General features: G+C 42.0%; 1 protein-coding gene across 5 annotated transcripts in view; it reads right to left on the bottom strand.

Moving 5' to 3' along the window:
* Unc13b (unc-13 homolog B) overlaps positions 1–14,712 on the bottom strand; it is a 200,813-nt gene that overhangs the window by 26,412 nt on the left and 159,689 nt on the right. For 3 of the 5 annotated variants that reach the window (XM_038347211.2, XM_038347208.2, XM_038347212.2), the window contains 4 exons: positions 6,252–6,298; positions 4,647–4,725; positions 2,334–2,408; positions 1,685–1,904 (listed from right to left, as the gene is read on the bottom strand). In XM_038347211.2, coding sequence (XP_038203139.1) covers positions 1,685–1,904; positions 2,334–2,408; positions 4,647–4,725; positions 6,252–6,298 — 421 coding nt within the window. Of the gene's footprint in view, positions 1–1,684; positions 1,905–2,333; positions 2,409–4,646; positions 4,726–6,251; positions 6,299–8,396; positions 8,420–14,712 lie in introns of all 5 variants that reach the window. The other 2 variants (XM_038347209.2, XM_038347210.2) reach the window with 1 other exon arrangement.

Raw genomic sequence — 14,712 nt, 5'->3', positions numbered from 1 at the left:
CAGGAAGGAGTGTTGGGAAGAGGCATGAAACAATGGGGGAAGCTTAAGGATACTGTGAACTCCCTTCAAAAAGGTGATCACTGTGATGCCTTATGCCTGCCCAGAGGAGTTTAAAATGAAATTTGAAAGGTAGCAAAATCTTGATAATGATGATGGGAATTCATTATACTATTCTGTTTAGATAAATGTTGGAAGAGTCTCCATCAAATCTATAACTCTATGGTCAAAATATATTCAAATGGTGTTTCAGATGTTTTGGAGCAATGGTAGGTGGCCATGACAATACAGCTAATCTTACTGCCAACTGGGTTGTGTCTATGGTTCTAGTGCTTTTAATCTCAACAAATAGTGTAGTATGATAAGAAAATAGGAAGGGGTGGTGGTGGTGGTGGTGCACGCCTTTAATCCCAGCACTTGGGAGACAGAGGCAGGCGGATCTCTGAGTTCGAGGCCAGCCTGGTCTACAAGAGCTAGTTCAAGGACAGGCTCTAGAAACTACAGGGAAACCCTGTCTCGAAAAACCAAAAAAAAAAAAAAAGAAAAAGAAAATAGGACCTTTGGTATCAAACCTGGGTTTAAACCCTAGTTCTACCACTCCTAGTTTTGTGAACTACTTTCTCTCTGTGAGGAAACAGTGGCATTTATCTCTTGGGATCTTTCTTTTACTTTTTTTTTTTTTTTTAATTTGAGACAGGGTCTCACTATGTAGCCTTAATTGTCCTAGAACTCACTATGTAGACCAGGCTGGCCTTGAACTCATAGAGATCTGCCTGCCTCTGCCTCCCAATGCTGGGATCAAGGGCATGTCCTATCATGCCTGGCACAAGAATATGATACACAGTCTTTCAACATGTGTATTATAATACACATTCTTTCCCGGCATGCAGCAATTGCTCAAGAAATGGTCACAATTATTACCTGCTTATCTTCTCCTACAACCTTTACAGCATTATTATGAGTAACAGCTGGGAGACATGGAGGGCTAAGAGAACACTTACCTACATTCCTTTACTGCCATTCTTCCTGGAAGTCTGGCTACATTGAGAGCAAACTCAGTAAAAGTTGGGCAGAGTGGCAGTAACTTTGAGTACTATCACCTTCCCTGCTAGGAACCTGTTGCTTTTCCTGTTCCTATGTGCAAATACCATCAGCGGCACACGTGACATATGTAGCTTTGAGCACCTGGTACACTTTCCTTATAGACTGTTGCTCCGTCTACCTGAAACTTCTGTTGTCTAGAAGATCTGTCTACAAGTAAAAAATTCTGTCTCCTAGGATCTAGATAGACCTATGGGAGGCTTCTCTGAGAGGCCTGGAAATTCAAATTCAAAGAACTCTTTTCTTGTCCTTGATTAAACATGCTCTAGTCACATGAGCAAGGGTGTATACTATTCTAGTTAAGCCTCTGGAACCAAATGAATCCTTCAAAAGACATGAGCTCCAACAGAAGGCTATAGAAAGTTCAAGGATTTTCCCTAAAGGAAGTTAGGGGGAACTGGAAGGCCCAATGTTTGGAAAAGCAATATCTCTTGATTCAGCACCTTACTTTTCTGAAAAGTAAAGGCCCTCAGAGTAAATCAGAATAGAAAATAATAAACCAGACACCACTGCTGTTTGCTGCAGACTGTTTTAGAAAGGCCCTGTTGCCCCCGCTCCCCAGTCCTCATCCCATGAGACAACTCACGTTGTAGGCAATCGGCATTGAGCAGATCCTGGCACTTCTCATGGCACTTGACTCCACACTCGCTGCAGCGCATGCCTTGCCGGGCAAGGCCCCAGAGCAAACCTTCACACTCATAGCAGTAGGTGGGAGCAGTAGCTGACCAGACCTCAAAATTGTGGGGTGTGGTACACGAGATGGGGTAGATTAAGGCCTGCAGAGTTTTCTTATACACATGGGATTTCTGAAAGACACATGCCCCATCACATACCAACAACTGCACGACCATGCTGAAAAGTGCCAGGGCTGCAACCTGGTTTCTTCTCTGAATAACACAACCTAGCCTGGGCCAGCCCAGAGCCCAGCCTGGCACAGTGAAGGCCCCACTAAATCTACTTCTAGTAATCCAATGTGGGCCCATAGTTGAATCTGAACATTTATTCACTCTAGAGAAACAAGAGGGCAAAAGACTCACTATAAAACCCCAAGATCAGTGGCCATATGGTTTAATACTCCAGTCTGGACTCTTGTTTCTCCCAGTGTAGAAAATTAAGACCAGATATTATCTTGGCAACCATATATGCCCAGAATTTTAAAATTCATAGTTAGTATGGCTACAAAGATGATCAATCCTGATGCCAGTAGACTCAACAAAAGTCCATGAGTCACTTACCAGCTCTTCATCCTTGAGAGAGGTACGTGTAGCCATTGCAGAAGTAATCCCCGCCTTCCGTGACTGAACCAGTGACTATGAGAGAAGAGCTGTCTGTCAACACTGGTTGCCACAAAAAACTAGCAAAGTCCTGAAGAGACAGCTTCAGTTTCTAATGCCACTTGACTATACCAGACAACCTTCTACTCTTACTATCACTCAGAAACTGCCCTGGGTAATAGGTAATAGAGGCCCAGGTTAAGATGTAACACCCCAGGTCCCCAAGGGACTGTTCTAGCAAGGCTAGTATGGTATTTCTTTCAGGATATCCACCATCCAAAGGGCTTTCCCTTTTCACTATTCTTAGGGTGTCTTATCCCATAGAAATTCCTTGTCTATGAGAAGGCAAAGGAAAAACGAAAAGCTTAGAATATAGTAAGGAACAGGTTATAAGAATGATATACACACATAAGTTATCAGAGTCACATATAAGAACCATCCATGCTAACTCCTATGCCCAGATACCTCCCCACACCCAATCCATGGGGAAATAAAGGCCAGCAGCCCAAATAAACAGGGTATTTGGCAAATGAAAGGGGGCAGTGGAGGGCAAACAGGACAGAGAGTAAAGTTCAGTAACGGGAGCTGTACTACTAGCCAGTTTCTTATGTAGAGAAACTCCATGTTTCTGCCAACCCAAATTCTTAAAGAAGGCCTCTGGAAGACACATGACTTCATTAAGGCAGCAGAAATTGAGCAGGCAGAACTCATGAGCCTCAGCAAAAAACATCAGTTGAGAGGGGGCCAAATAATTTGGGAATGTGGACTCTTAAGAGGATGGGAAAGGGCCCTGGATGCACTCACCATAGCCTGTGAAGAGGAAAGCAAAGAAAGGAACAACATGATGTTAAAGTCCCATAAGGGCATAAAAACTTTCAGAGGCAACTAAGAGGTTCTTTCCTCCAGTTTACCAGAGACATGTTCTAATAACTCTATCTACTAAAAACTGTCTCTCATCCAGAGAGCTGCCCAGGGCCCAGGCTGAGAGTACCCACTCTAAGGGCCAGTGTGTCTCAAAGTGAAAAACAGGCAAAGCTAAAAGACAGAGGAGGGTAAACAAGAAAAGATCCAGAACTGTTTGTGGAGAAAGGGAGGGGAGGTAGAGATGAAAGAGTAAGAAGAAAAGTAAGCAAGGAGATAATAAAGGAAATGATAATAAGGAAAATATGAGATCAGAATTCACCTTCTACCAGCTAGATGAGAAGCAGGTGGAAGATAAGGTACACTAAAAAGAGAATGAAAAAGAAGATACGGATATGGTAGGAAGTAAAAAAAGAAAGAAATGGTGATGAAAATAAGGGAAATGACATTTTCATTCACCCAGTGAAGGAAAGAGAAACTGGTAGGAGAAAAAGAGAACAGAGAATAGGAGAAAAAAGAAAAGGAGTGGATGGGAAAACCAGAATGGGCAGAACAGAGAGAAATAAGAGTCAGAGGAGTAGAAAATGGGAAAAAGAAGAGGGTTCAAATCCTGCTGAATCCTCACACCTCATATCTGACCTTAGAGCTCAGAGCCTCTGGGAAAGCCTAGGTTCCACTCTATTCCTACCACTCACAGGCTACAGAAAATTCCTCACATTGATCCTGCTTTAGAAAGTATGGCCTAAGCCGGGTGGTGGTGGCACACGCCTTTAATCCTAGCACTCAGGAGGCAGAGGCAGGCAGATCTTTGTGAGTCGAGGCCAGCCTGGTCTACAAGAGCTAGTTCCAGAACAGGCTCCAACGCTACGGAGAAACCCTGTCTCATAAATGAATGAATGAATGAATGAATGAATGAATGAATGGCCTAGAATAGGAGGTTTTGGTCATCCTTGAGATTCCAAGAGCACCTTTAACTCCTAAGCCTAACGCAATTCAGTTCCACAAATGTTTTATCATATCTTTTCAATGTTAAGACATAGTCTACAGAACTTATGTTTTAGGAAGTTTTCATTTGACTTCTAGGAAGGATCAAGCTCTAGTTATTTGTATCACACACCAAGGTGTCAGTAATCTAAATTAAAGGCAGGGGTTTGGGGTCAGCTTCCATTCTAGGTTATCAGAAAAGGTTGCAAAGCTACCTAGAGGAATTAAGATGCCTGATATAAGATCTTTGAATTCAGTATTTAAGGCATAAGCTACAAATGTTCCAGGTAGGAACTTGACTAACTGAAGAACCCAGGGTCCTGGCTTAGAAGTAATTTAGAACTAGGATCCACTGAAGCCATTATTAAGTATCAGTAAGACTGAAATGGCTGATTCTAATCCTGAGAGTTTGCCAGGGTTTTCACTCACCAGATCACTGACAAGTGGCAGTGGCTTCTTTCTTCGTAGATCTGGCATGCTGTCAATGCCATAGAGCCCTCCAGCTGGCCTAAGGAGAGAAGAAAGCATCAGAATCTTTAGTCCTAGCTTTGTCCTACTGCCAGATCCTTTATTCTATTATCCTTGCTCTCCTCCTGCTCAGAGAATGATGAACTAACCTCCATGTACCTTTAGAAGATTAAGGAAGACAGTAAGAGAGGAAGGAAATCCAAGGGATTAGCAATGGCGGACAATGAGGGGTGCTGAGAAGCCAAGGACAATGACACTGGATTTGGATCCTACTACGCATACTGGCTTTGGGGAGGCCTGGCCTGTTTGGATGCTCACCTTCCTGGACCTGGATGGAGGGGGGAGGAACTTGGACTTCCCATGGGGCAGGGAACCCTTACTGCTCTCTGGACAGGAGAGGGAAGGGGAGTGGAGGAGGGAGGGGGGTAAATGGGAGGCGGGGAGTAGGCAGAAATTTTTAATAAAAAAAATGGATAAAAAAGAGTTGTACTTACATAAGTAAATATATAAAACTATGCTTTTCTTGAAAAAAAAAAAAGAGATGGAAAGTGCTGGCTCTTTCAAACGACTTGCCTTGACCAAAGAAGACAAAGTGTGTGTGTGTGTGTGTGTGTGTGTGTGTGTGTGAGAGAGAGAGAGAGAGAGAGAGACAGAGACAGAGACAGAGAGAGGCAGAGAGAGAGAATGTAGTAGCTAACTTTGTGATTTGACATTCTTCCCTGGCTAAGAGTGGGAGGAGGCAGCTGAGAAGCTGATGTCAGAAGCTTTGTGGGGTAACAGGAAAGGGAAGGTCGGAGAACTAAATGGGCTGCTGGAAGGAGAGGCCCTGGGGGATACTTGAGCTCCTCTCCTGAGAACAATCAATAGGTTATGGGTAGCAGTTGAGCTCTAAAATGACTCTGGTGAAATCACATGGGTCAGAAACAAAGTACAGACAGAACCCAGAGCTCAGAAGGGATGCCACTTGTGTCTTGACTGGAGTGGCATGTAATAAGTGACTCACAACTAAAGCAGGACTGAGTCCAGGGAGTAAAACAATCAGCTACACCAACAATGAAATAGGAAAAAATTTCAGATGAATATATTTATTCTAATGCTTTTATTTTATATATAAAAAGCACATCTCCATTATGATACGACAGATAAGAAAATACACATTCAGAGATGATTGTTCAATGGTTAAGAGCACTGGCTCTTCCAGATGATTGTGGTTCAATTCCTAGCACCCACATGGTAGCTCACAACTGTCTATAACTCCAGTTCTGGGAGATCCTACACCCTCACACACGCAACCAGAAAATCAATGCAAAAAAAAATTGAGAGAGAAAAATTAGACAGGCAAGGATGTCAGTGCTAAAGTGACCTCTCCTGGTCCAAGGATTGTTACACGAAGTTCCTGTTTCAGCCTCTAAGGAGTCAGTCAGCAGCTCTTTCCTCTACCCCAGACAGCCATCCAACCCATGGTGGGACCTCTTCCTTTCCCTCCCACAATCCAGCATATGGAGCTGTCTCACATATCCCCAGAGAAAAGATGGAGTCCATAGGAACTTGCAGAGGACCACGTACCCGTTTGGGAGCCACTGAGGCAAAGAGGAGTCACCATCATCTGAAATCTTTAAAAAGAGAAGAAAAAAGTTAGCTCATGAGAAATGGAAGAGAGCCTATGGGTTGGGCAGTGAGCAAAATAGGTCACATGAACCATTTTGTGACAGAGCCAATCTGAAGTCTAAGCCAATACCCTATTACCTTGGGCATCAAATAGACTGCTGTGGTGAGCAGTACCTTCTCCACAGTAAACAAAAAGATCTCAGTGCTGAGATCCACTGGGAGCAGCTAGCTGCTGGAACTCTTACCTTCTTTATATAAGCAATTGGGAGACAGCAGGAGAAAGGAATTTCTTGGGATCCCATTTACTGAGGTAAAAGGACAACTTGGTGTAGCTTGGGGTCCTCGAACCTCAAGCTCACTATGTAAAGATAAGAATGAGTCTAGCCCCTACATTTTATAAACTATCTATTAAGAGGTCATAGGGCAGATTAACTACTTGGGCTATGATTTTGGTGGATTTTACAGTACATAAAACTTAGGATAAGAAGTTGAAAACTGAGGTACCAAACAATCAAGAACAGTTACAAAAAAAACCCCACTTTTTAAAGGTTTCTACATAAAACAAGAGCACAAAACCAAATGAACAAGAAAAAAATTTTAAGCAGTGCAAAGAAGAGAGAGTTCTAAAGTTAACAGGGGTCTCCAGGAAAGCCATCGTGCAGGCTTTTGAGGAACAAGAAATCAATACTGGCACGTCTGGGACCTCTTAGCGAGCTTTGTTCCTTTCACCCCAACTGCCTTGGTCCTTAACTATCCTAGTGCAAATGAGCTCCAGAGGGAACAAAAATAAGGTGGTTATCTCTGGGGGGGGGGTGCTAATGGGTGATAGAAAGGAGGGCAACAGTTCAGGTGGACCTAGGATTGGAGGTCCTCATTTGTAAACACTGTCAGACCCATCTGTCTACTCCATCCCTGTTCCAGCTCATCTGCCTCCCATCCTAGTCCTGGAGGGGAGGACAGTGGTAAGGGGAGGGCTAGGAATGTGCCAACAAAAAAACAACAGTGGGTGAGAGCAATGGGAAACAAGTCTCTCAAGGATGCTGGGGCAGAGGCAGAGATCTGTGCATCCCTAGACCCTACCAACCAGGCCATATCTTCCCTCTGGAAGCAGCTACTGCACTGAAAGGATTCTTACCTCTTTTTTTTTAATTCTTGGAATTAGACATTTGCCAGAAACTACTTGGCTTCAGAAAACAGACAAAAAAAAAAAAAAAAAAAAAAAAGCCTTTGGGAGCTAGGCCCAGATCGTGAACACTTCCTGTGCTCAGAGAGGGCAACAGTCTGCAGAAGCACAGAGCATGCATTCACAGCACACTGAAGGAAGGAGGAAGGAGCAGGAAGAAGTCTAGCCAAATACTTATAGAAGGTATGCTCATAGACAGAGATATACCTAAAGAAAAGTCCAGGTGAACGTGAATCCTGTGCTTATAGGTTCAGAACCTATGAACAAACTCATCTGAACAGGATTCAGTGTTTGTTAGAGCCCAAGTCACAAGCAACATAAATCCTCACTAAATTCAAGAGCCATAACTAACAGGCACAGGGCATTAGTGCTTCACAAGGCTTGCGATGGCCACACAACAGGTATACATACAGAGGCTTATGCCCAACCAGATGTCAGGGAGTTAGCTCAAAAGCATGAATGCACTTTCATACTTAGGGTTCCAGACCCTAAATATATCTGTCGTAGCTCCCGAACTCAAATATAAAGTATGTGAACATGCTGGGCTCAGTCAGGGTTGGTTACAATATATGCCAGAGTTGGCAACAAGTAGGAAATGGACACACACTGTGCAAACTAGGAGAAGAGGAGGGCAATCGAGTGTGTTGCAGTGTCAGACTGAATACAAGTGGAAGCACACACATGCTATATTGAATGTGCATCCATGCCAGCACACACACATTCTCTCACTGTGTTCCAGGGAAGATGGCATGAGCACACACAGCAGAAGCATGCATACAAACTTCTTTCTGGAAAAACAGGTTATCTAACATGAACCACAGCTCAGAGGCACAGATCATGCACACATATACATACACACAGTAATCAGAGAGCAGTAGAAAATAAACAACAAAATAGGCTCAAATGACCAGAGGCACAACCTGAAGAGCTTCTTGCTTCCCTTCTGTAGGAGAGAAAGAGCAGGAAAAAAAAAACAAAAAGGGCAGAAAGGTTAGTAGGTTCAGTTCTATTGCAGGAACCCAAAAGAATGGCAGCTAATCCTAAAGGGACATGGAGAAGAGGGACTCTGAACATTGTGAGAGGCCATAAAGGACACCTGACTGACTCCCAGAATCCTTACTTCCAGTTGGCTGGTCTGGTTTTTATTCTGAACAAACAGGGAGTACTTAATGCAAAGGATAGGTCTGCCTGGGGATTCCACTTGTCCTTTTCCTCTACCAGAGCAGTCTGGGTTCACAGTCAGGGCTGCCAAGGCTACAGAATCAGACTCCTCCTTTAGGCAGCACTAGCTGTTAAGCACACAGTACCTTCTTTCTGCAAAAGCCATATGAGCTAACTTCATCTGTATATAGCTCCTCAAGCCCTAAGCTTGGTGGCTGATCCCTTTCCATCTCACAGTGCAGACTTGGCCATGCACCTGAGCATTTTTCTCCAGACTAAATGAAGCTGGGCCAAAGTAGGACCTAGAGTTACAGCCAGGATCAGGATGTTGAACATGGAAAGACCTTGGAGTGTCAACTGCTCTAGCAGAAATCACAATGATCTGGATACTAAAACTATAACTCTAATCTCAGGTTTGATTATTATGTATTAATCTCAGAGCAATACTCCAAGGGAAATGGACACTTTCAGATTGGTCAAGCAAGTCACAGCAGAAGACAAAGTCCCTCTTCCACTCACCAGCCACTATGCTGCTTTACAGAATCACATGTGGCCAGGCCCACGGGCTTCCTTCTCTATGAAATCATCCGACTAGGCCCTTCTGCTTTCTTGTCTCTTCATATGAAAAGTCCATCACTATCATATTGCAAATAGAAGAAACTAATTCATAAGTTCTCAGTTCTATTTCTGATGGCCAAATGGATCACTTGTTTAGAGAGAAGAATGAATTCTGTAATAGGAATCCTCCGCAATAGTGTGGCACCAGGAAGGTGAGTGAGGATTGAAAGATAGGTTCTTTCTGGAGCAGGAACAGAATTCTTTCACATCCACATCCCACCCTCCTGAGGATACCTTTTCTCTCTGAATAAGAAAATTAGGCAAGAAATACTTTGACCCTAAAGACTCAAATTGAAATGTTTCTTTGCTTCTCCACTTCTTAAACACAGCCTAGATATCATACCATATTCTGATTACCCCCTCCCTGCCATTGGTTTCTCCAAATTTTATTCTCAAGAATAAAATATAATCAATTTCAGGTGAGGAAATGGCTCCATGAATAGAATGCTGCTTCACAGGCCTGAGGACTGGAGTTCAAAAGCTCCAGACTCAAACAGATGCCAGACAGAAATATAGCCCATCTTTAGCATCTGGAAGACAGAGATGTGGGATCTTTGGAACAACCTGGTTTGCTAGACTAGCTGTATTAGCAAGTTCTGGTTTCATTTGAAACCCTGCTTCAATGACCAAGGTGGAAAGTAATCAAGACTCCTGACATTAACCTTAGGCCCAAGAATGTGTACATGCACACACATGTAAACACAGAAACACACATAAATTTTTAAAATATACAATAAGCTGACAAAGCCATCAAGGCTCTTAAAGATTTGATCCTAATCCCCAAATTTTCCTCTACCACCTACTTTCTTGGACTTTACAATCTCATTTTCTCACATAGTCAAAAATCCACATATTTATTTACTCATTCCATCTTCCAGCCTGACATAGCTTTTCCTGATGCCCATCCAGGTAGTAGTTAATTAAGTCCTACTAAGGCATCTAAGATCTTTTTATCTTTGTCCTCTTTTTAGTACTTATCATATCATATTGACAAATTCCACCATCACACACATGAGAATATGGCAAATAGATAGATGTGGAGTCTCAGCTGGATATTAACAGTAGTTACACCATACCTTCAGATCCCTGCTTAGCCTAGCATACTATTAACTGACTATTGCATAGCACCTGCATAACGCAGGCTTAGTTTAAACTGAGGATGTTTCAAAACACACACACACACCACAAAGTACCTCCTCTTACTTTCCTCCCCGACCACAGCCAGACAACTGGATTCTTCCTTCTTTTCACTCAGTAAATATGTGTGGTGGTTTGAAAGAAAATGGCCCCCAAAGTGAGTGGTGCTATTAGAAGGTATGGCCTTGTAGGAGGAAGTGGGTCACTGCTGAGGCAGGCTTTGAGGTCTCATATATGCTCAAAACATGCTTAGTATCTCAGACTACTTCCTGTTAGCTTCTGATCAATATGTAGCCAGCACCATGTCTTCTACACACCTCCATGTCCTGCCCTGATGATAATGGACTAAATTTCTGGAAAAGTAAGCCACTTCAATTAAATGTTTTTCCTTTGTAAGAGTTGCCGTGGTCATGGCATCTCTTCACAGCTGTAGAAATCCTAACTAGTACAGTATGGGCTGATAGTTCAATCCTCTGTAGTCTACCTCCTAACTATCTTTTGACATTTTTTTCCTGATATGTATTCTAGATTGCCACTGACTTAGTCCATACTCTTATTGTCTCTCATCTGAACTACAACAAGAAACTCTATGCTCCCCTCCCTTGGCACTAGACATGGCTCTCTCCAATTCATACTTCATAATCTGTTTCAAACTGTTCATCACAGTTTTCCTTTGCTTGGCAGCATCAGTGGCTCACCATGCCTTATTACAACATATACTTCAACATTTTAAATTTCAACACCATTATAACTTACCCTTCTGCCTCCCATCTGTATCTGTCCCATTTGCAAAAGTGTTACTGCATGCTGCCCACTGAATGCCTGCACATCTCCCTCTCAACCTCATGGAACAGACAAGGGCTTATTCTTCATGACTGAGATCAAATATTAAAACTTCCGTGAAATTTCCTTATTTGACTTCCAAGGGCAGAATAAGGTATCTCTTCATCATGTGTCAACAGTACCCACTCTTCTGTGTGGACTCTCCTGTGGCAGTACATTATCAATAGTATGTTTCATTGCAGTTGTCTGCATAAACATCCCCTTTATACTTCTCCTGAAGTATGGACTTGTGCGTATGTGTGCATAATTGTATACACATGTACGTCGATGCCAAAGATCAAGGTTAGTATTATCCTTAATCATTCTACACCTTACTTTTTTTAAAAAAAATCTATTTATTTGTGTGTGTATGTATAAATCATGCAGGTATTCACAAGTACCATGGCATATATGTGAAAGTCAGAAAAAAAAAACTGGAGGAGTCAGTTCTTTCTTTCCATCATGTGGGTTCCAGAGACCAAACTCCAGGTTGTTAAATCTGGAGGTACAAGCCTTTACCCACTGAGCTATCTTGCTGGCCTTTTACATTACTTTTAGAGACAGGGTCTTTTGCTGAATTTAGAACTCAAAATTTGGTTAGACTGGCTGGCCAGCAAGCCCTAGAGAGCCTCCTTTCTCTGCCTCCACAGTGCTAGGATTATAGGGGTATGTACCTCAATGCCTGGTGCTTTATGTGAGTACTGAGGATCAAACTCAGATCCTAAAGTTTGTAAACAATCATTGTACCAAGTAAGTTATCCTCCAGCCTGAGAACTGTGAATTTATTGAGAACATCTTGTGATCAAGGAATCTATGAACTTCTTGAGAATAAGTACTATATATTTGATCTTACCTTTTTAGCCAGAAGGCTTGGCAAACCTAAGTATTGTATTTAGCAAAAGGAATCTAGAAATTTCAGGACTTAGAAAACAAAAGTTTTTTTTTAAAAAAAAAAAAGAAAGAAAAGGAAAGGGAAAAAAGAAAGAAAACCTCTCTTGCCCAGGACCAAAGAAAATATGTCAGAAGCCTGTACCATTTTCAGAGGGAGAGGCAGAAAAATCAGAAGTTCAAGGCTATCCTTAGCTAAACAGTGAACTGAATGTCAATGTAGTATATATAAGGTTGTCTCGAAAAAAAAAAATGACCAAACTTTTTACATTAAAGGTGACAGGGAGGTCTCATCAGAGATGTGGAGGAAAAGAATAAAAAATAACGTTTCGAGTCCTTGAAGAAAAGTATTTTAGGTCTAATGCATGCACGTGTAAGTCTCAGGTGAGAACAAAACTGGTGTGGAAAAATAGTAAGTTTTCAATGAAGAGCCAGTTCAAGCCCCCAAAAGACCTCTGGCTTTCATTCTGGGTGGAAGAAAAAAAAATCACTCAATGTTTTTAATAAGAAGCAATGCAACCTTTAATAACAACGACCTTCATTGCTATTTAAAAACAGACTACAGAGGGACAGGAGTTTAAACAAGGAGACCAGCCAAGACTACTGCAATAATCTAGATAAAAGAAAATGTGTCTTAAACAGAAATGAATGTTATGGAGGTAGAGATCATTGCTTAAAATGTAGACGATAGGTTAGCAGGATGGCTCAGCACAGAGTTAAACCCCTGGGACCCATATGCTAAACACAAAGAACTGGCCCCTGTAAGTTGTCCTCTGACAGATGCACATGTACACACACAAACAGAGAGAGAAAAAGTGAGAGAGAGAATAATCAGTTAATAAAGTTGAAGGTAGAGAATGCATAATTTACTAATGGATAGGATGTTAGTTTTCTGAGAAAAAAAGAAGTCAGGAATGACCACAATTTACTGACAAGGAAAACTAGATAAAAAAACAGAGTTGATGGGGAATTGAGGCGAAAGATCTAAAGTTTGGTTTGGGATGTGCTCTGTCTGAGACACCTGTTTACTCATAATCATAATACTGAATAGATCTGAAGTGGTATTTGTGGAAGATGTTTGGATTTGAGCTGTAAGTCTCAGAATGACTATAAAATCCATAAAGTTAGAAAATTATCATTTCAGAGGTGGATATGAACAGAGAAAGTGGCAAGGTTGAGCCGTAGGGTGCTACAAAGTTGTAGAGATTAAAAAAAAAAAAGGCAAGCATAACTTGAAACCAATGACAAAAGAAAATTACAATGATAAAGAGCCAGACAGTTTTTATGGAAGCCAAGTAAAGAGAATGTCTCAAAAAGAATTGAGGCATAAAAGAATATGATCAAAGAAGAGGAACGTCCAGGAACAAACCCTTACTCTCATGCCCAGTTCATGTCGGATAAATGTGCTAAGGCTGTTTTAGAGGAAACAAATAGTTTAATAAATTATGCTGGGCAAATAGATGTACATAATGCATAAGAGTGAGGTTGGACCATTCTCTGCACCATGTACACACAACTACAAATGGATCACAGACCTAAATATACCAACTAGAACTATAAAGCTCTCCAGAAAACAAAGGATTAGGGGCTGGGGAAATGGTCCAGTCAAGTGTCTGCTGTGCAAGCATGAGGACCTGAGGTCAGATCCCCAGCATCTATGAAAAAGCAGAGCATGCTGGGAATCTGAATGCATGCCTTTGATCCCAGCACTTGGAAGAGAGGGGTAGGTAGATCTCTGCAAATTAGAGGCCAGCCTGATCTACAGAGCTAGTTCCAGGACAGCCAAGGCTACACAAAGAAATCCTATCTCAAAAAAAATAAATAAAAATAAAAATAAAAAAATAAGCAAACAAAGCAGGGCATGGTAGCACATATCTGTAATCTTAGTGTGGGGTGGGGTGGGGTGGGGTGGAGACAGGCTGATCCTTAGAGTTCACTGGCCAGAGAATACAGCTAATCACTGAGTTCCAAACTCAGACAGATCCTGTCTCAAAGCATATGGTAGAAATTAATAGAATGGAGTTTCTTAACCTTCCTAATGCTGTGACCCTTAAATACAGCTCCTCCTGTTGTTGTAATCTTCAACCATAAAATTAATGTGATGCTACACACACAGCACACATAGAACACAAATACACACACACACAATATTAACCTTAGGGATTTTGTATTAAACTATAGTATCTTAGTCATGATAATCACAAAAAAATGCTGAAAAACTGAATTTTATCAAAACTCAAAACTTTTGTGTGCTACCCAGCTCCATAAAAAGACTTTTTATATTTTATTTTTCCCACACCACGAGAGGGTGTGGGCTGCCGCTCTGTGACAGAATAGAACTCGGGACAGACGGCCCACACTGCTCTGTGACGGGAACCGGACTCGGGAATCGAACTTGGAACCTTGGGACTCGCAAGCGCCGCACTTAGTCGCTGAGCCACTGCTCAGCTCTAGAAAGACTTTTTAAAGTAACAAAATTTTTACCAGAAAAAAAATATTTCCCTAGACAACATCAAGAAAATAAGGCTGGGCAGTGGGGGCGCACACCTTTAATCCCAGCACTCGAGAGGCAGAGGCAGGCAGATCTCTATGAGTTTGAGGCCAGTCTGG

The sequence above is a fragment of the Arvicola amphibius genome, chromosome 11 (genome assembly GCF_903992535.2).
Source record: "Arvicola amphibius chromosome 11, mArvAmp1.2, whole genome shotgun sequence".
In the NCBI taxonomy this organism is placed as follows: Eukaryota; Metazoa; Chordata; class Mammalia; order Rodentia; family Cricetidae; genus Arvicola; species Arvicola amphibius.
The sequence above is the reverse complement of the archived record's forward strand: the minus strand, read 5'-3'. Positions and strand labels throughout refer to the sequence as shown.